The sequence below is a fragment of the Alexandromys fortis genome, unplaced genomic scaffold (assembly GCF_014885135.2).
Source record: "Alexandromys fortis isolate MF-2015 unplaced genomic scaffold, M_Fortis_MF-2015_v1.1 scaffold_29, whole genome shotgun sequence".
Classification (NCBI taxonomy): Eukaryota; Metazoa; Chordata; class Mammalia; order Rodentia; family Cricetidae; genus Alexandromys; species Alexandromys fortis.
The window spans coordinates 4,522,250-4,544,020 of NW_026067891.1; the positions used below are offsets into that span (position 1 = coordinate 4,522,250).

The window sequence follows — 21,771 nt, forward strand, 5'->3', positions numbered from 1 at the left end:
GGCTTGCAGCCCTGGTGGCGCCTCAAGGCGCGTAGGTGTCTCTGGCATGTTGACAGACGCCTCTTGATGCTGTCCTACCCGGCTGCATCCCGGACTCCAGCTTTCACAGGCCTGCTTGGGTGTGAGATGTTCCTTCTCACCTGTCATATCGGGGACTGCAGGGGGCTAGGGGTTGGTCTAAAGACCTAGGACTCTGGATCAGTCTGATCCTCTGTGATGGGCAGGTGTTAGGGAAGCTGCAGGAGAAGTTAGCAGGCTAGGGCTGGTCTCCTGATTCATTATCCTGTTTCGCTGATGGGCTGCAACTCAAGGCAACTTATTCTGGGCTATCTAGTTTGAGGTGAAGATGACGAGTGAGGCTGGCCGTGTGCGGCATGGTTGTCCCTCACTGTAGTGCTGCTGAGATCGTCTAGGGGGCTGCCAGGGGCTTCTGCCATGATTCTAAGTAAGTGGAACTGGTTTGGCATATGCCCCATCTCTCGGGTCTCTGGAATGGGAGCCAGGTCTGGAATCCACCCCATGGAAGGGGCGGTTCCCGTTGTAGTCCAGCCCCTTCCTGGTCTAGGGCTTCAAATACCTGTGGGTGCTTTGGAACCAGAGCTACTGTATCCAAGACTGCAGTTCATCTTGGGCCACATGAAGCCCTTAATCTGGATTGAATCTCTCTGACTGACTCAGGACATTGGGTTTTTGATACCACCTTATTCACAACCCAGGTAAGTCTAGGGGCTGGGCTGGAGGCTGGGTGGGAACAGAGGCCTCCCATCCTTGGAATGAGAGGTCATCATGTGCCCCCCTTCCCAGCCCACACACGTACACACTGAAGAAACATGGAGAATGCAGGGATGCAGAGCAATGTGGGCGCCAGACCTAGTTGGCCTGGTATGGGTTGGTGTTACTCTGGGACATTCCTGTCTCCAGGCTTCCTGCTTTGCCATGGGTTGGCCCTGGGCCTTGCTGACAGCTCTTTGGGCACTGGGGGCCATGGGGGCTACAGCGCTGCGTATTGGAGCCTTCAACATTCAGAGCTTTGGTGACAGCAAAGTGTCAGATCCAGACTGCGGCAGTGTCATAGCACAGGTGAGGCCCAGTGGGGTAGCAGAGGAACAGGATGAGGGCAATGCAGGCGGGGGGGGGGGGGGGGGGGGGGGGGGGGGGGGGGGGGGGGGGGGGGGGGGGGGGGGGGGGGGGGGGAAGGTGGGGCGCAAGATGGGACTAGGAGCTAGGCTCTGGGCAATCAGGCTGACTGGGACAGTGCACCTGTGGGTTCTTCCTTTAGATCCTGGCTGGCTATGACATCGCCCTGGTGCAGGAGGTACGAGACCCAGACCTGAGTGCAGTGTCCTTGCTCATGGAGCAAATTAACAGGTGTGGCAGGGCCGGGCACCACAACCCCAGCCACAATCACAAGCTTGGTTTGGTGCCTTGACCCAGGGACTGGCGCATCTCTCCACAGAGTGTCCAAGCACAAGTACGGTTTTGTGAGCAGCAAGCCACTTGGACGTGACCAATACAAGGAGATGTATCTGTTTGTTTACAGGTGAGGGGTGGGGTGAAGGGAGGGGACATGGGCAGGGGTGACCAGCTCCGCAGACCACTTGGTCCTCTGCTCCCAGGAAAGATGCGGTGTCGGTTGTGAGCACATACCAGTATCCAGACCCAGAGGATGCCTTCAGCCGGGAACCTTTTGTGGTCAAATTCTCAGCTCCTAGCTCTGGTGAGGTTGATGCTGCCCTCTCCCAGACCTGCCTCTGCCAGGCTGTCCTTGAATCTCATGCTCCCACCTCCCTTCCGCAGCCGCCAAGGAGCTTGTGCTGATCCCCCTGCATGCAGCACCGCACCAGGCAGTGGCAGAGATCGATGCCCTCTACGATGTGTACCTTGATGTCATTGACAAGTGGAACACCGATGTAGGCCACTCCCTCCCCCGCTCCCTAACTCACATCCCAGAATACTAAAGGTGTGCTCAGGTCTGGACCACTGCGCCCTGATTTACCGCTGTGCTTGCCCATAGGACATGCTGTTTCTGGGCGACTTTAATGCCGACTGCAAGTACGTCAAGGCCCACGACTGGGTATCGATCCGCCTGCGCAGCAGTGAGGTGTTTAAGTGGCTCATCCCGGACAGTGCAGACACCACAGTGGGCAACTCCGACTGTGCCTACGACCGGATCGTAGTGAGTGGTGCCCACCTGCGCAGGAGCCTGAAGCCCCAGTCAGCTGCTGTTCACAACTTTCAGGAGGAACTGGGCCTAGATCAGACGCAGGTGAGTGTTGGGTAGGGCTCATGAAGAGGGACCCAGCAGACACACCAGCCCACTCAGGAGGGGCTTACAGAAATACTTGCCGTGAGTTTACACTGCTGTTCCCTCTACAAAGGCAACCATAGCCAAGGATCCTTAGTGCCAGCCCCCTAGGAAGGGACCGTTGGCATGTTTCTGTTCCTTTGCCACATGGGGGCACCATGAGACCCATGGGTGGCCACCCGGACTTTACCATCCCCCTTCTCAGCTGGGACATGTTTCTCTGCTGAACTGCTGAGACTCCACCCCTCTCCTTCCAGGCTCTTGCCATCAGTGACCATTTTCCTGTGGAAGTGACCTTCAAGTCTCACTGACAGCTGAGGCCCGGCCAGGATACGCCACCTGCAGACTCTGTCCCTAAGGAATGGCATCATAAGGAATCACTGGGTGGCGGGCCACCCACCCACTGAGAATACAGGGCAGGGCCAGCTGGTGTGGACAGTGGCCATGGGCACATTACAGGATTACTGGGAGCCTGTTTCCTTTCTGTAAGGAGTGCTGATATCACGTGATCTACCTCATAGGGCTGCTGTGGAGAACCTGTGGAAAGCACCGGAGCAGCATGTACTAACTGCATGCTTAGTGAACAAGCTGCTCTTGGCCAGCATTACCCACACGTTGGATGAGGCTTCTGTGCCTTCTGAGACCTCGGTTCCTAGGCTGTAAAACTTGGTCTTAATGCCCAGTAGATCTCTTTCCATTGCTCTCAAGGAAATGGATGGCTTAGCTTGTCCACTTCCCAGCCTGGTGGAAACCGGTCACTTCTAGACCATGCCAGTTCCCTGTTCTTATTTCCTTTGTACAAACTTCAAACGCTTCCCATGCTCATTCTGCCCTTCAGGGATCTTGACACACTCATCTGAAGCAGAGCTGGGTTCTTATCTTGCTCTGCAGGAGCAAGGGAAGCTGCACCCACCCAGTGTGTGAGCTGTTCTGGAACTTTCTGGGGAGGAACCCCACACAGCAAAACAAAGGCACCTGCTTGGCACTCAAGTCCTGCCCAGAGCCCATGCCCGTGCTTGGGTTGAGCCCTTCAAAGGAGTCTTATGGTCTTATGTAGCTTCTTCCCTGGAGTCCTGGGCAAGGCCCTGAGGATGGAGGTTTATGCTCGGGTGGGCCATCACTTTAGGAGCAGGAAATTGTTCCATGGACACAAGGCTCTCGCGAGGTTTCTGGTTGTTAAAACTTCCCATCTTTGTGTGTATGTATTTATTTTTGTGTGTGTCTGGAGGTCAATAAAATATCTTTAGTGGCATTAGAGAAATCGGTCTGAGTCACATAGAAACAACCCTTGTGATGACTTAGAAAAGTTTGTTTGTTTGTTTGTTTGTTTGTTTGTTTTAGCATTTCTGGGAATTGAACCAAGGACCAGAACGTGCTAGGTAGGTGCTCAATCAAGCCTCATTCTCAACCTACAAGTCTTGCAAAATCTACGCACGATTCAGGACTGCACTGAATAAGCAGTACTGGGCTGAGGATGCGGCTCAGTTGGCAGTGCTGGCCTAGCACGCACGAAGCCCTGGGTTTGGTCCCCAGCACGCAGAGGTTGAGGGAGGAGAGGCAGTCCTCATCTAGGGCAGGAATGGTGGCGTGGTCACAGGAAGGTAACAACCCTTTAGTCCTCCACATTCCTGTTCCTCAGGTTCTTCTGATAGCTGTCTGTTCTTTCTAAATGAAAATGTACGTGCCCTTACATTTCCTCCGGCGATCTTAGTAGATAACTGGGGAGGGAGACTGTCTGGCCTTAGAGGTTCCAAAAAGGCAGCCAGTAAAAGGCCAAGGATAGGCCAACCTGCAGACATTGTTCACAATTCTGCTTTAAGATGGACAAGCAGTGTGACGTTTTGTGTTCACCAGGCAGAAGGGTGCTTGTGGTTGGAGCTGTAAGGCAGTACGCTTCAAGGAACAGCTTCTTTGTATGAGCGTGTGACTGGATAGCCAGAGGTCAAGGGGTATCTGCCTTGTTTTGAGACAAGGTGTCCCACTGGCACTCACTAATTAGGCCAGAGGATCCCAGGGATCTGCCTGTTCCTGTCTACCCAGTACTGGATTACAGTGCACCCACCGTGACTTGCTTCTTATCAAGCTCACGATGGCATGGTGACCACTTTATTGACAGACCTACCCCCCCTGCTAACAGGACTGCTTAAAAAAATACTGTGTGTGTCTCTGTGTGTGTCTGTATGTGTGTATGTGTACCATGTGCATGCAGTGTCCTTGGAGCAGAGAGGGCACTGGCTCCCGGAGTTACAGAGGGTTATGAGCCACCATGTGGGTTCTGGGAATTGAACCTGGGTTCTGTGCAAGAGCAGTCAGTGCTCTTAACCACCAAGCCACCTCTTCTTCCTGAACAGGACATTTTTAAGGTCAGGAACACAAGAGCTAAGAATTTTTAAGTTGAAAAATACCTTGTTTATAATCCTTGGGACCAGGAGACCCCAGAAGGCACGCGTGACCAAACATCCGTGGGGCTTTAGCCCCTCTTTTGCTTGAGCTTTTCCAAGTACACTTGCAGGGACTTCTGGATAGAGTCTCGGGAGATGAAGCTGACGAAATACTGGATGTCAGCCTCCCGCTGCTTGATCAGGTTGTCTGCCGTGGCCTTTCGCATCATACTCTTGGTCAGCTGCCGAGAATGGTCTAAAGAAAATGGGGCTACTTGTGAAATTCACCTTCAGAGAATGTGGGGCCGTTCCTGCTGTTCTACATTTCCTGCAGGTGTTGAAACACAGGCTCTCAGAAAATCAGAGAGAGCTGGGTGTCTTAGCATTTGGGGAGTTCACGGTCAGCCTGAAATGAACACCTTGTCAAAACGAACAAAAATACAACGTAGAAGCAGACAGGAGGGAACTGTAAGAGTTCGTTATTGCTGCTGCTGAGACAGTCTCTCCAGGGTGGTCTTTAACTTGTAGGTCTTTTTCAGTCCCCTGGGTGCTAGGATTATAGTCACATGACACTATGCCTGCTTGACTTAAAAAAAACAAACAAACCCAGGTATGACCTTTTAAAGATTTATTATGTATACAGTGTTCTGCCTGTGTATATGCCTGTAGGCCAGAAGAGGGCACCAGATTTCATTACAGATGGCTGTGAGCCACCATGTGGTTGCTGAGAATTGAACTCAGGACCTCTGGAAGAGCAGTCAGTGCTCTTAACCTCTGAGCCATCTCTCCCAGTCCAAAATTTTTTTTACTGTCATTTTTAGGGCTGGACACACAGGTCAGTGGTAGAGAACATGCACAATACCCCGAGTTCCATCTCCAGCACCTCAGATAACCAACACACCATTTTCGTTGAATTGTATTATGGACCACATTTCTGTATCAGTAGATACTTGCTTGTGGATGTAGAGACTGGCTACTTGACTCCAAGGAGGTCCACCCAGAAGGCTCTTTTCAGGGAAATTCAAAAGAATACTTGGTAACATTTGGGACATACGTGACATTAAAGTTTTAGTGTCTTAACTGGTGGTACATGCCTGTATCTCAACAGGGAGAAGTGGAGGCAGGGGGATTCCAAATTTGAAGACATGGGTTAAGTAGGTTGCTTCAGGGAAATCTTAGCTACACAGTGAGACCCTGTCTTTTTTTTTTTTTAAGATTTATTTTGTACACAGTGTTCTATCTGCATGTACACTTGAAGAGAGGGCGCCAGATCTCATTACAAATGGTTGTGAGCCACCATGCCGTTGCTGGGAATTGAACTCAGGACCTCAGGAAGAGCAGGCAGTGCTCTTAAAGGCTGGGCCATCTCTCCAGCCAAGAGTCAAACACCAAAGTCTTGGTGTCCCTGCAGCTTCACAGGGTGCAGCTGTGTTCCTGATGGCTTCCCCTTCTGTAAGAGCCTGTGTGTGTTCCTGATGGCTTCCCCTTCTGTAAGAGCCTGTGTGTGTTCCTGATGGCTTCCACCTTCTCTAAGAGCCTGTGTGTGTTCCTGATGGCTTCCCCTTCTCTAAGAGCCTGTGTGTGTTCCTGATGGCTTCCCCTTTCTCTAAGAGCCTGTGTGTGTTCCTGATAGCTTCCCCTTCTCTAAGAGCCTGTGTGTTCCTGATGGCTTCCCCTTCTGTAAGAGCCTGTGTGTGTTCCTGATGGCTTCCCCCTCTGTAAGAGCCTGTGTGTGTTCCTGATGGCTTCCACCTTCTCTAAGAGCCTGTGTGTGTTCCTGATGGCTTCCCCTTCTCTAAGAGCCTGTGTGTGTTCCTGATGGCTTCCCCTTTCTCTAAGAGCCTGTGTGTGTTCCTGATAGCTTCCCCTTCTCTAAGAGCCTGTGTGTTCCTGATGGCTTCCCCTTCTGTAAGAGCCTGTGTGTGTTCCTGATGGCTTCCCCCTTCTCTAAGAGCCTGTGTGTGTTCCTGATGGCTTCCCCTTCTCTAAGAGCCTGTGTGTGTTCCTGATGGCTTCCCCCTTCTCTAAGAGCCTGTGTGTGTTCCTGATGGCTTCCCCTTCTCTAAGAGCCTGTGTGTTCCTGATGGCTTCCCCTTCTGTAAGAGCCTGTGTGTGTTCCTGATGGCTTCCCCCTTCTCTAAGAGCCTGTGTGTGTTCCTGATGGCTTCCCCTTCTCTAAGAGCCTGTGTGTGTTCCTGATGGCTTCCCCCTTCTCTAAGAGCCTGTGTGTGTTCCTGATAGCTTCCCCCTTCTGTAAGAGCCTGTGTGTGTTCCTGATGGCTTCCCCTTCTCTAAGAGCCCTGATCCACAGCAGCACGGAGCAGATAAACAGTGCAGCCTACGTTCACAGAACCCGACTTGCCCCAAAGCTGCCCGCTGCTTGCTTCTCACCTGGAATGGCCAGCCACTGGGCCATCACTGAGCGAGTCTTGCTGAATACCTGGTCCTCAGGCACCACCTCGTCCACCACACCCACCTTGAGGGCCTCTGCTGGTGGGAAGAGCGTCCCCAGCTGAAGGGCACGCTCCGCTGCTCGGTGCCCAATGGTGTTCACAAAGTTGTCTTTGAACCTGGAATGAGGACATCCTTTACCTCAGTGCTGGTGGTGGTGGGGATATATATGTGTGTGTTGTCAAGTAGACTGCAGTCCCTCGTCTTACCAGAAGGGGGCAACAATGCCCAGCAGGGTCTCATTTAATCCTATGGTGTATTTGGGGTTGTCAGCCATAATCCTGTAGTCACAGGTAAGAGCTATGAGGCAGCCTCCAGCTGGAGAAGCACCCTGTACAGAGAAGCAGAGCCTTGGTCTGTAGGTGTTCCACCGGTTCCTAGTAATATTCCCTAAACAGGGCTGAGGGTGGGCATGAGCTCTTGTCACTGCACTGATCTGGGCCAAGTCTGCCCAACAGGTATGTAAACTGAGACTGGCCACCTAGGGACCAGCAGCGGGGATCTTAAGAGGCCTAAGTTTTACCCATGGGCTCGAAGGCCTTCACATGTGGCTCTTTAGCTTTTAGGGGGCCAAAAAATGACCCTTAGGACAGCAAGTTGCCTCTCCCTTTCTAGCTTTTATCTGATGCTAATGTTCAAGACAACTATTTAGACAGAGCTGTCAGGCCATGAAATTGTTCCTGGTGGTCAGTCCTACCACGATGCCTGGGAACCCCAAATGGCAGTGTCTGCAATGCGTGTCCCACGCTGAGACAGGCCTCTTCCCCAGGCTTGTGTATCTCTAAACTAACCTTCTCTTCAGTCCTCCCTTTTCGCTCCTGTAGCTCTGATCCTTAGAGCTATCCCCTCAGAGAACCCTGCCCCCTTTTTTTTTTTTTCCATTTCTTTTTGTGTTATTTTCCCCCTCCCAAGAAAGGGTTTCCTGTGCAGTCCTGGAACTCACTCGGCCTCTTGTTGGGATTAAAGGTGTGCAACACCACCACCCCACAAGAACCCTGCTTTTATTAAGTCGAACCCCAATCCTTTCTCTACTGCTCTGTCTTTCCAAGGTCAGGTCAGAATATCACCTCCCAAGTGTTGGTCTGTTCAGAGTTCATTCCAGCCCACCAGGCCCTGGTCCCACCCAAGTGGCCTTTTTTCTGCTAGGTCCGTCTGGCCCAGGAAGGTCAGCACCTGAGTGTCCCCAGGGGCTGGGGTGGGGGCACTCACATTGATGGCGGACATTATGATCAGCTTGGACAAGTAGAGCCTCAGCCACAGCTCCTGCACAGCCTTCCAGTACTCAGCGTAGTGGGCTGGGTTCCGGCCGTACATCTCCGTCAAGTCTAGACCAGCTGAGAAAACACCCGGGCAGTCCTGCCAGGAGAAGCCAGGATCATGTTCGACCAGTTAAGAAGCCGCTTCCAAGAAATCAGAACTGAGAGTGTCAAGGACATGGCCTGGACCCTCCCCTGGACTGACTCTTCTTTCTGGAAGCTTCAAACTGGAAAGGACAGAACAGGTTAAGGGGGGTACTGCTCAGAGACACACATCTACCAGGCTCTCTGTGCTCAGTTCCGTCATTCAGCCACGTGTTCCCGTCTACCTCCCAAGGCCAGGCAAGGGCAGTGCTGGGGCAGAAGGATCTGAAGAACTGCACAGCCACACATGTGGGTCCTCAGTTTGATGTCTCAGGTCTGACGTAGCCACCAGAGCAGGCGTGAGGAGAACACAGGAGGAGGAGGAGCCAGTGGGGAACAGGAGAGTATTAGGGACAGAGCCTTGTGTCAGGGCCAGCACCAAATCCTGGGAAATAGCTCAGAAGCTTCCAGAAGAAATGCACTTGAGGATTGCCCCTCTGCATGGGTTCGTAGCCAGGGCTGAGTTCATGGGTGGGAGAACCGGTGCAGGGCAACACCTGCTCCAGGAAGACCAACAGCAAGCACCCCGTCAGGAGCTGAGTGGACACAGACACACACCAACAGCACCCCGTCAGGAGCTGAGTGGACACAGACACACAGACATCCATCCTCGTGATCTTGGAGTCATAGTGCAGCTGAGTCCTTTTTTCTTGGACACAAACTGATGCACAACACTTGTGTTTTTATAAAATGCATCCCTCTTCTGTAATGTAACAGAGACAACTATGCTAGATTTAGATGTTACCCGACCCCCAGGTCTCTGTATAACTTTGACTGTCCCGGAACTACGTAGACCAGGCTGGCCTCGAACTCAGAGATCTGCCTGCCTCTGCCACCCAAGGGATGTGTGCCACCATGCAGGTCAATTCAGATACTTCTAATGAGACCGGGTATGATGGACCTGTGGGTCATCTTCACACTGGGTAAAGGATGGCAGAAGGGGCCAGGCTGAGAGGACAATGGTCACATGGAATAACAACAACAGGGGCAACAAAACATTTGGTCTTGGCGGTGAATGTCTGTAATCCCAGCACTTGGAAAGCATCGCAGATTTAGGTTTTTCATTATTCTTAAATTATTTGTTTATTTACTTATTTACTTTTTTTTTTTTGAGACAGGGTTTCTCTGTAGTTTGGAGCCTGTCCTGGAGCTAGCTCTGTAGACCAGGCTGGCCTCCAACTCAGAGATCCACCTATCTCTGCCTATCAAGTGCTGGGATCAAAGGCGTGCGCCACCACTGTCTGGCAAATTTTTATTTATTTATTTGTTTGTTTGTTTGTTTTTCGAGACAGGGTTTCTCTGTGGTTTTGGAGCCTGTCCTGGAACTAGCTCTTGGAGACCAGGCTGGTCTCGAACTCACAGAGATCCGCCTGCCTCTGCCCCCCAAGTACCGCCCGACTATTTTTATTTATTTTATGTGACTGTTTTGGTGTTGAATCCCCTGGGACGGTAGTTACAGATGGTTGTGGGTCACCTTGTGGGTGCTAGGAACTGAACCCAGGTCCTCTGTAAGAGCAGCCACTGAGCGGCAGATTTTGTGTGAAGGAAGATAAAGCAGTATTACTGGTCACCCCAAACAGATCTGAAGAGTCAGCCCGTCCCTGTGATCTGGGAAGACACCCAATTGTTAGGTGAAGAGCAGCTTTCTAGTCACATTCCAGTTCTTACCTCTAGCGTCTGTGAGTATGGCCTGTGCAGGAAGAGTCTGATGTTTATTCCTATGAACAGCAGTATAAGCTTTTGACTTTTTTCTCCCCCATTCCTCCTGGCATCATTAGGAGCAGAAGCAGCTGAACCCTTTGTCCCCCGTTAGCTGGAAATCCAGCCCCCTTGCAATGAATTATAAAAGACCTGACCTAGATTAATTTGCGGTCGAGGACGTGTTTATGTTCTTTTTCACAGAAAGAAAATAAAAGCTGGATGAGATGACTGCGTATACAGTAAAGGAGCGGCAGACCTGATGATGTCATAGCTGCAAACACCCCATAGAGGAGCTGGAGAAGAATCCATGGTCCAGTCTTCCCTGCCCGCACAGAGAGGAGTGCCTGCTCGCAGGACGACACTCTACACTGCAGGGTGCCGTGCTGCTCTGAGGGACAGATGCTGAGCTGCTTCCAGACACTCGGGACACACACAGACCCAGACGCCCTGCTGAGATGACCTGACCGCGATGACTACAATTTCCTGCAGCCTGAGTCCTGTTTGCTGTGGAGCTGAGATGCAGACTGAACATTTGACTGTTTTAATTTCTGGGACACAGAACTCATTTTGATTAAAATATTGGACCTGAGAACTAAGACCTAAGCTTTCCCCTCAGGGAAAGAAAGACTCAAAATAAGAAATGACTGAAACTCCTCTTCACTTAAGAAGGGGGCAGCCGCAGGGCGATGGTGGCGCACGCCTTTAATCCCAGCACTCTGGGAGGCAGAGGCAGGTGGATCTCTGTGAGTTCGAGACCAGCCTGGTCTACAGAGCTAGTTCCAGGACAGGCTCCAAAGCCACAGAGAAACCCTGTCTCGAAAAAACCAAAAAAAAAGAAGAAGAAGGGGGCAGCCTACGGGTGTAACTGCTGTTCAGAGACTGGAACTGGTATTTGATAACAGCAATATCATTTTACTATTACCGGTATTGACCTAATATTTGTAACAGCAAATAGGATGTTGAGAAAAGTTGGTATTGACCAATACTGCCGAGAATCATGTACTGACCTAAAGATATTTGGAAAAGTTGGTATTGACTAACAATGCTAAGAATTGTGATACTGACCTGTTAACTGCTGAGAAGTTTGACACACCCTGTAAATGTTGGGAGTTAATGCATATGTTAAAGAATTTTAGATTTTGATACAATGTACAAAATTTAAGAGGTGCTGGAAACCAGGTGAAAAAGCGTTCTCAACTCAGGCGATTCTCTTCTCTTTAAATAGGAGACTGTAGCTTTTGGGAGTGTGATTATTCATAAAGCATTATAATTTATCCTGACAAGGGAGTATGGCTCCAACACAGAGCCCAAAAGTATCTCTCTCCCATAATTTTTTAAAATTAATAAGACAGAGTGGATTGCAGGCCCATATTTCTCCATGGTGTGGCAGCCAGGCTCTGAAGCCATAGGCCCCACCTGAGGTGGTCACGGAGCCCTGCAGACAGGCCGTCTCTGCCCTAACAAAGGGTCAGGATGCTGTTTTGTTCCTTTCTTTGTAATTTGGAGGATGCCTGATAGAGATGCTGATTCAAGCCTATGTGACAGCTAGCATACAGAGCAGACAGGTAGATGTGGACGTGACTAAAAGACATTCACTTGGTTACCTAGGAGACAGAATGCTAATGTATTTTCCCTCAGTTAAGTTTTGGTATAAAGATTGTTTGGAGAAAAAACGAGAGAAATTCTTCAGGATGTGAACTCAGGGCTTCATGAGGGACCACTGAGAATCTCCCTCCGGAAAAAGCCATGTGAGTTGTGTCTTTATTCCCACGCTTCCATGCCGGTCCAGAAAGAGAGTTTATGTTGGGGTCTGGTTGAGAGAAATAATCGAGGGTCCGGGCTACACTGGACCCCGATACAGCCCACACAGACCTAGTTCTTCCTTTCATTTAGCTGCTCTTTCTTTTTTCTTTTTTTTTAAAAAATATTTATTTATTTATTATGTGTACAATGTTCTCTCTGTGTGTATGCCTGAAGGCCAGAAGAGGGCACCAAACCTCATTACAGATGGTTGTGAGCCACCATGTGGTTGCTGGGAATTGAACTCAGGACCTTTGGAAGAGCAGGCAATGCTCTTAACCACTGAGCCATCTCTCCAGCCCGATTTAGCTGCTCTTTCATCTATCGTGGGTGCAACTAACTTTATTACTACCCCCATTGGTATGAAACCGCCAGCCATAACAGTATCAACCCCCTTACTCATGTGATCTGTCCTAATTACAGTAGCTCTTTCCCCCTTTCCTCCTGGTCCTTGCTGCAGGAATTTCTGCACTCTTAATTGCCAGAAACTTAAACACAACCTTCTTCGATCCTGCTGAAGGAAGAGACCCAATTTTCTAGCAACACCTTTTCTCATTTTCAGCCAATCAGATGTTTACATTTTCATCCTTCCAGGTTTCAGAATTATTTCCCATATCATTACTTATTATTATTCAGGCATAAAAGAACCATTTAGCAACACTCTGAGTTATGATATCTTGATTTTTTATTATTTATCTTATGAGATCATCATGTATTCCCAGCAGGCCTTGTCACAGACACTCAACACAGTTATTGCTACCCCAGCTAGAGCTTCTGCTGACTTGCTACACTTCACTGAGGAAACATTACTGCTACACCAAGAGCCCTAGGTTTTGTTTTCCTATTCCCATTTCCTGTGGTAATTTGAAGGTAACTGGTTCCTATAATCTCATAGGAAGTGGCACTATTAGGTGTGGCTTTGTTGCCGTAGACATGGCCTTGTTGGAGGAAGTGCATCACTGTGGAGGCGGGCTTTAAAGTCTCCTATGCTCAAGCCACACTTAGTGCCTCAGACTACTTCCTGTCGCCTGCAAGTCAAGATGTAGGACTTTCAGCTCCTTCTTCCAGCACCATGATTGCCTCCATGCCACCATATCACAGCATGATGCTAATGGACTAAACCTCTGAAAATGTAAGACACTCAATTAGATGGTTTTCCTTATAAGCATTTCCGTGGCTGTGTATCTCTTCACAGCAATAGAAAGCCTACGACAGGGGCCTCACTGGAACTGTCCTATGCAGCTCTTCACTCGATATTACGCTCACTTCCACTGTCATCGTCTTTTATTATAATCTTTTTTTATTATAATCTTTACAATCTGAGAAGCCTTTGCCTCCCAACAAGCGATTCTCCCAGTGGAAGAGTCACTGACATTCCAGGGGAATGCCATGTCAGTGCCCCAGTTACCAAGGGGCCTAACCGGTTCCCAAAGCCTCCAATGACCTGGTTTTACCATAAAGCAAATGATGACAAATGTGTGGGCGGCGACAACAACAAATGACATCCGGAAGCATTCTGAGGCTTGGGGAAGGGCGGAGTCCTGACATGACGGTAATATGCAAGGCTTGGTTCCTGTGGCTTTACTTCCTTCTGTGATGCCACGGTGGGCTTGTGTGACACCCCTGAGGCTGGGAGGACTGACGTACTGAGTAGGGGGACTTCAAGTGAGTTAACTGGAACAGTTCCTGTATGCGGTCAGCATCCACCTAGGTCACGTGCAGGCACAAGGCCGGAAAGCCTGGGGCAGGAGACTTCAGTTACAATAAATGATTCTGTAATGAAGGCCTTTCTATACAACAGGGTGCAATGGTCTTAGTATTTCATGCCATCATTGATACATGGTGAGAGTGTTTGCTAAGGCCTAAGGACAGTCAGATAAAAGAGTTGAAATGGGGTCACAGGTCAGAGGTCAGAGGTCAGATGAAGGGTAGAGAGTGTTCCAGTTAGTGGTACTGGGCTTGGGTGAACTGTGGTACATGTGTTTGGTGGGTCATTATGAGTTACCGCATAAAAAAGGCTAACCAGGATAAAAACACAGGCTTAAAAAGGGCTACTGTGGGGAGCTGGAGAGATGGCTCAGTGGTTAAGAGCATTGCCTGCTCTTCCAAAGGTCCTGAGTTCAATTCCCAGTAACCACATGGTGGCTCACAACCATCTGTAAAGAGGTCTGGCGCCCTCTTCTGGCCTTCAGGCATACACACAGACAGAATATTGTATACATAATAAATAAATAAATATTTAAAAAAAAAAAAAAGGGCTACTGTGAATTCTCGGGCAGACCGTTAATAGGATGAGAATAATGAACGTAATTGTGGCATTGGTGGGCTAGTGCTTATCAATGCTAATGGAGCACCAATTAGATGCGGTAAAGGCAGCCTGCAGTGACATCAGCTGGGAGACAAACTGCTAAGGCTATGGGTTGAATAAATAAACTAACAGTCGCAATGATAATAAGCACAGGAATTAGTGAGACAGGAGTCTGGCGGCCTTTGTCCAGGGAGTGACCACTTCCCTGCTGGTCAGCCTGACCCTTTGGGGCTTGATGACTTTTAGCTTCCCGCACCTTTACTGACCACGCTGCTAAGACACGCTACTGGCCAGTGGTCCCTGCTGGTCTCCGTGTCACTGCGGCATAGCATAGGGAGACGCCTAGACTTTACACTACTTTGAAAGGTAGTGGCGCTGTCCTTCCACCTTAAAAGGGGGCTGAGGAAGTACGATGGGACACTTGCCCAACATTCAGATGACCCTGGGTTCAATCTCCAGCATCACCCCCCCCACCAAAACAAAAAACCAAAAAAACCTCCAAAACCCCAAACCATTCTTTCCTGGGAGCTGGAGATTCAGCGCAGACGGCGGAGGACTCGCCGAGCATCCACCAAGGCCTGGGCTTGATTCTCACACCTCACAGGCTGGCGCAGTGACGCTCTGCTAGCCTGGGGTACAGTAACCTAACCAAACAACGGGAACAAAGGGGCTGAAATGACTGTGTCCCGGCACTGAGGAGGGCAGGGGACCGAAGCTCGGACTTCTTGCCCACTGTACGACCTCCTGACTTCAGTGCACTGCTCTCACCAATGCTGTTCCCGGCATGCGCCAGCGCTTGCAGGCAACGCCCAGGGTCCCCTCCAGAATACAGATGGTGGAAGAATTTGCCCCTCCCCCCCCATACCTGACCTAAGATGGCCCAAAGGCAAGCGAGCACACACTCTCAAGGCATGTGTGTAGCTCAGGTACCAGCAGCTCGCGAGGGGTGGTGCCCTGGGAGCCCCTGGCTACATTTGCTAATGACTAGATGACCTTAGGTGGCTCCAGGGAAGACGAAGTTCCCACAGAGACTGCTGGGCAGGTTCACAGGGACAGCTCAGGCCTGGTACACACCCCATCCCATCCGCCGAGAGCCTGCTCCTCAGGACACCGTGTCCTAGAAGCCCGTAACGGTGATCAGGGGTGTTGGGAGCTCCATGCCCTGTAATGGATTGCTCTCTGCCCACAGTCAGGGCTGGTGTGTGTGTCTCAAACAGGCACCTACCGAAGTGAGGATGACACCACGGAACGTCTTGTCATTCTCTAGTTTCTCCAGGCTGATGACAAACTCTGTCAGAAACTCCAAGCTCAGGGAGTTCACTGGGGGGTTCTTGAACTTCATCACCGCAACTCCTAGTTCAAAAAAGAGGGAATCCTCGAAAAGGGCTCAGTCCAGGCCACCCCCAGCCACCCCTAGCCCTCAGTCCGTCTACGGGAGTTGCAGAATTTGGGGTTTCAAAAGTTCAGGCAAACTGGGTGGTGGCAGTGCATGCTTTTAATCCCAGCACCCGGGAGGCAGAGGCAGACAGGTGGATCTCTGTGAGTTAGGAGACCAGCCTGGTCTACAGAGCAAGTTCCAGAAGAGACAGGGCTACACAGAGAAACCCTGTCTCAAACAAGCCAAAAATAAACAAGTGAATGAATAAATAAAACAAAGAACTGTACAATCTAGTTACCAGAAAAAAAATCAACTCCCCCACTATAAACCTAAAACCAACTCATATTTTAAGATTACAATTTCATGTTAAGCTGTCCTTGGCTGCTGCAGCCCACAGACTACACGGTGGACACTCTTGAAAACTATCTTAAATACAGGCTTGATAAAGTCCCAAACCTCAAAAGAAGTGCACAGCCAGGCACTGGGCGGGACATTCTAGATGCCCCATTTCTGCCTCATTCTGCCTCAGTGTACCTTTAAGGTCCTTTTTTTGTTTTGCTTTCGAGACAGGGTTTCTCTGTGTAACAATCCTGGCTTTCCTGGAACTTGGTCTGTAGATCAGGCTGGCCTTGAACTCACAAAGATCCACCTGCATCGGCCTCCCGAGTGTTGGGATTAAAGGCATGTGCCACCACTGAACAGCTCAGATCCCTTCTTTCAAATTCATCCAGCCCAGAGGCAGGAGACAAGTTCTGTGGCACTTCAGGCCTCCCTAGGTAAGAACTTCAGGAGAGGAATCACTGAGACTCACCTGAGCACAAACCTTGGGGCCCAGGCAGTTGGACTGGTCCACATGACAGGCACCAGAAAGTAGCTAGTAGTCCCATCTGCTGCACTGGTTTGACAATAACGAGCCAGTTTTGATTGGACCAACATTCTCCACACAATCTTAACTTTTTTTAAATTTTAAGACAGGGTCTCATTATATAGTCTTGGCTAGCCTGGAACTCATTATATAGACCAGGCTGGCCTCCAACTCATAGAGATCCGCACACGCCTTTAATCCCAGCACTCAGGAGGCAGAGGCAGGCAGATCTCTGTGAGTTCTAGGCCAGCCTGGTCTACAAGAGCTAGTTCCAGGATAGTCCCCAAAGCTACAGAAAAATCCCGTCTTTAAAAAAGAAAGAAGAAAAAAAGAAGCCCCCCCCAAAAAACAACAAACCCCCCAAACAAACCCCAAAATAGGGGATCTGCTTTCATTTTCTATACAGAAAACAGAAAAACAAACAAAATATAAAAAACATAGCCATGTGGCTGGGTAGTGGTGGTGCACTCCCATTATACATGTGCACCTCATTCACACACCATACACATATGTAAAAGAAACGGAATAAAAGGAGTTGCCCACAGGCCAGAGGACACCAGAGGGTAAGGTAGGACCAAAGCCAGAAGACACAGGGGAGACTCCCGCCGGAGCTTCAGAGGACCACAGTCCTTCCCACCCCTGGCTTTGGACTTCTCTTCAGAAACGTGGCCGTCATCTATCCCATCAGCTCAGTGTGCCGTATTCTGTGTCCACCCAGACTGCCATTATCAGAAACCCGCACTTTCAGACAGAAGCCAAGCAGTCCTGCCCTGGGGCCCTGAATGTCCCCATCTTTCCAGTATCCGCACCAGATGGCTGATTTTGAAGGCTGGAGGTGGATGCCCTTCTGGCAACCTACTTTAGTTAGAAAGGGTTCCCTTATGCCAAAACCTGAGGACACCAGCTGCTCCTCAGCTGCACTCTGAGCTGACTGCCCTGGGCTCCCAGTCTCAAGGACACCAAGGAGTTGACAGCGGAGCTGGATCTGTGCCACGACTTTGATGTCCTGAAAGAGGACGTGGGCAGAGTTCTACTGGCTGTCCTTCCATTTTCTCTGACTTGAATTTATCACTCTGTGCGATTCCTCTTGTTCTTCTGCAAGCCAAGTCTTCAGAGGAAGAGGGAACGGTCTCAGAACCAGGTGCACAAGGGCTTCTAGCGGGGCTCAGCTCACACTTCTGTAGCAGTTTCGGCGAATGCTACCTGCAATGCCCTCCGCTATCCTCGGTTTCTAGTGTGTTCTGTTTGCAGCATGAAAGAAAAACACGGTCCTATCTCCAGGGGCATTGCAGTCACTAACTACTTGGCTACAGAATTTGCAAAATAGCTAGGCGATGGTGGCACACGCCTTTAATCCCAGCACTCAGGAGGCAGAGGCAGGCAGATCTCTGTGAGTTCGAGACCAGCCTGGTTTACAGAGCTAGTTCTAGGACAGGCTCCAAAGCCACAGAGAAACCCTGCCTCGAAACCCCCCCCCCCAAAAAAAAATATTTGCAAAATAATCAAGAGGCATTTCCAGCTGAGGACCTGAGTGTCCAGGTGTTAATGAAGACCCTTCTCTGAGAATGAGGACAAAGGTCTTCTTTTAAGACCTTTGACTTAAGTGGAAGAAGTAACTGTGACCCAGTTACAGGCCTATATAAAACAAGCACCTCAGACTTAGTTGGGAGGAACATATCTGAGTAGCCTGGTATGGCAGTGGGCACTAGGGGAAAGGTAACAAGGCAAAAGGTGAAGACAGCTATGGAGAGAATTTAGATGAACGTAGTCACCAAATTCCTGGAGCAGGGTGAGTATTAGATACAATCTTCATGAATGATGAGTTTAGCAGACTCTAAAATGAAACATAATTGCCCCTGATTTTTGGCACAATTGATTTGAGAAGCATGCTAATCGGAAGTGCCTGCTGGGGGAGAAACGTGAAACTGATCAGAGTCCATCTCCACCGGAGGGAACCTTTGCCAAGCAGACAGACCCTGCATCAACTCTGGAAGAAACTGCTTTCTGTGCCAGCCAAGTTCACACCTAGTGTGTTTCTGTACACTTACAAGTGTAACGAGAGGGGCTAGATGGATGGCTCAGTGGTTAGTCTGGGCATTTAACCCCAGCACTAGGAAGGCAGGGGCAGGTGGATCTCTGTGAGTCTGAGGCCAGCCTGGTCTGCAGAGCAAGTTCCAGGACAGCCAGAGTTACACAAAGAAATCCTACAGAGAGACCTTTTCTTAAAACACCCCCCACTCCGCAAAAAAATAATATTGGCTGCTTTTCTAGAGGACCTGTGTTTGATTCCCAGCAGCCACCTGGCAGCTCACAACTGTCTCTAACTTCAGTTCCAGGGGATTTAGCAGCCTTTTTGGCTTCCATAATACTGTGCAAACTACATGCGGGTTAGAAAGAAAGGAAAGAAAGAAAGAAAGAAAGAAAGAAAGGAAGGAAGGAAGGAAGGAAGGAAGGAAGAAAAGAAGTCTATATACATAAAATAAATTGTTAAAAAATGTGCAAACACTTGCGATCCCAGAACTTGGGAGGCAGAGGCAGATGGGTTAGGTTCAAGGTCAGTCGCTGCGACAGTTACACAATGAGTTCCGGGCCAGGGTGGAATAAATGAAATCCGTCTCTAACAAGAAAAAAAAAACGCATAAACTAAAGGGACATATGGGCTTTTCTATTTTGCCTTTGAACTGGAGGTAACACTCTATTTTTAAAACCAAAATAAATAAAATAAAACCAGTTGCTATTTTACCTTTTCTACAAGAGATATATACAAACACACACACACACATATATGTGCACACACATGCACATATACATATGTTACTCACATATGCTAAAACTGTGATAAAACACATGTTACTAAGCCCAACTGTCTAGTCACCTTTAAGTGTATAATCCAGCGGCTTTAGCATGGTATAGAGTTGTTACTCTACCCATTCTGATAGTTTTATTCATTTATTTATCTATTTATTTATTTTTGTGGTACTGCTATTACACCCCAAACCTGGCAAATGCTAGGGAAATGTTCTACCATCAAGGCACCTCTCCAGCCCTCTCATATTTTAAAATGTGTTTCTGTGGTACCCGAGAGACGTAAAAATCTGGTCTGCACCTACTGCTGCTGGACTCCTCAGGTTGAGCCCAAGCCCCTCCTCACTCCACACCAGCAGCACTGTCACCCGGGAACCCAGACCTTGGCCTCAGAGTCTCCGAGGGATGCGTCCTTCCTCTACAGGTGCCAACACTTAGTGTTGAGAGGCCAGGGTCAGGGTTAGCACGGGAGCCTCAGCTCTGTGCCCAGCTGGGTTCAGTCTCCTAAGCTCTTCTTTCAGAAACTCATTAGCTACCCGTCCCGGAAAAATCCCACCTTTTCTCCCTGCATCCTTAGAGTGGCATTTCATTTGTATTTTAATAAATAAAGCTTGCCTGAGGATCAGAAAAGTAAAACGGCCACACTGGTCAGCCTTAGACCAGGCAGCAATGACAGACACCTTTAATCCCCGGAGACACACTAGTGCTTCAGCCTTCTGAAGGGCTTCCCAGGTGCTCTGACAGGGTGGGGGTGGGGAGTGACCCTACTTGCAGCTTCCAACTAGAAAAATAGTTGCTGGGGTCTGTGCCATGAGCCAGTGTTTGGAAAATATTCCGGTCATTTTCATGTTGTTTGCCTGTCTTTGTTTTTTTTTTTTTTTTGTTTTTTTGTTTTTTTAAAGAAAGCCAGGAGTGGAGGCACATTGGTACATTTCTTTCTTTTCCTCTTCTTCTTTATAATTTATTTCACTTTATGTGCATTGGTGGGAAGCTAACATATCCCCTAGAACTAAAGTAACAGACGGTCAGACAGTTGTGAGCTGCTCTGTGGGTGCTGGGAATTGAACCCGGGATCTCTTAACTGCTGAGCCATTATCTCTCCAGGCCCCATGTAGGATTTTTGAGACATTTAGCTTCAGCTGGATTTACAAGCCACAAAGCAGGCTACAATGGGTTTGTATTTGTTTGTTTTTAAATAATTAATTTTATTTTATGTGCATTTGGTGTGAAGGTGTCAGATCCCAAGGAACTGGACTTACAGACAGTTGTGAGCTGCCACGTGGGTGTTGGGAATTGAACCCGGGTCCTCTGGAAGAGTAGCCAGTGCTCTTAACAGTTGAGCCATTTCTCCAGCCCCCTACAACTGTTTTTAACTAATAGTTTAGGTAATAGACCATAACTTTAAAAACTTTAACCAAAACTTTAAAAGCTAAGCAGGGCAGTGGTGGTCCCAGCACTCAGGAGGCAGAGGCAGGCAGATATCTGAGTTTAAGGCCAACCTGGTCTACAAAATGAGATCTTGGACAACCAGGGCTGCACAGAGCAATCCTGTCAAAATGCAAAACAACAGTTGTGCAGTGATGGCGCATGCCTTTAATCCCAGCACTTGGGAGGCAGAGGCAGGCAGATCTCTGTGAGTTCGAGGCCAGCCTGGTCTACAAGAGCTAGTTCCAGGACAGGCTCCAAAACCACAGAGAAACCCTGTCTCAAAATAAAACAAAAACTTTAAAAGTTCACACATTTTGTCATTCAAATCACCCCGTGTGACATTAAGTTTTAAACAGAAAATGAGTTTACATGAGTTTTTTTCTCACTGCTTTTGGAAATTCAAAGTGCTCAACATCTGACTTCACTGGGAAGTGTAGCCTTGGGGCCTCGGAGCGGGAGGACGCGCAGTCCCCACCCCTGTCACTCACCTGCCTTGTCCTCCGTCTCCACCAGCACCCGCTTGTTAGCGAAGCGCCGCGCGCCGTCCAGGGCCTCCCTGCGCCCGAGGCGGGATCCTGCGGACAGTCCGAAGCCCCGTTAGCAAGCTCGCCAGACTCTCGCCACCGCCGCCCACGAACCCAGCCCACTCCGGGGCCGTGCACCGGCTCCCCCTCCCTGACCACGCACCGGCGTGCAGCAGAACGCGACTTGCAGCAGCAAGCGCCATCTTGGCTGTCCGCAGGGTCCCAGCGAGGCAGCTGCAGACTCCTCCTCCCGGACCGGCGCTCCTCCTCCCTCCCACAAGGTCAGGGGCAGCTGGGCTCTACCGCAGCCTCCGGAGGACTGGGCGCGGCCCGCCTCCCGAGTCAGTTAACTTGTTCTAGGTGAGCCTCCACCCCGGGAGCAGCTGGCAGCACCGGGTAATAGAATGAGCTCCTGTCAAGGGTCG

General features: G+C 49.7%; 2 protein-coding genes across 2 annotated transcripts; one reads left to right on the forward strand and one right to left on the reverse strand.

Annotated features, from left to right (window-relative positions):
• The first annotated feature begins 79 nt into the window (after positions 1–79).
• Dnase1l2 (deoxyribonuclease 1 like 2) lies at positions 80–3,618 on the forward strand. Its single transcript, XM_050121570.1, has 7 exons — positions 80–1,080; positions 1,280–1,368; positions 1,457–1,540; positions 1,617–1,717; positions 1,798–1,910; positions 2,015–2,266; positions 2,563–3,618. The coding sequence occupies exons 1-7, from the start codon at positions 787–789 to the stop codon at positions 2,614–2,616; spliced, it is 987 nt and encodes a 328-aa protein (XP_049977527.1). The 5' UTR covers positions 80–786; the 3' UTR covers positions 2,617–3,618.
• A 1,073-nt stretch (positions 3,619–4,691) lies between these two features.
• Positions 4,692–21,632, reverse strand: Eci1 (enoyl-CoA delta isomerase 1). Its single transcript, XM_050121690.1, has 7 exons — positions 21,510–21,632; positions 21,311–21,397; positions 15,572–15,699; positions 8,347–8,493; positions 7,347–7,468; positions 7,078–7,256; positions 4,692–4,942 (listed from the first exon to the last, which is right to left on the reverse strand). Exons 1-7 carry the CDS (start codon positions 21,547–21,549, stop codon positions 4,776–4,778), a joined length of 870 nt encoding a protein of 289 aa, XP_049977647.1. The 5' UTR covers positions 21,550–21,632; the 3' UTR covers positions 4,692–4,775.
• Between the last annotated feature and the right edge of the window lie 139 nt (positions 21,633–21,771).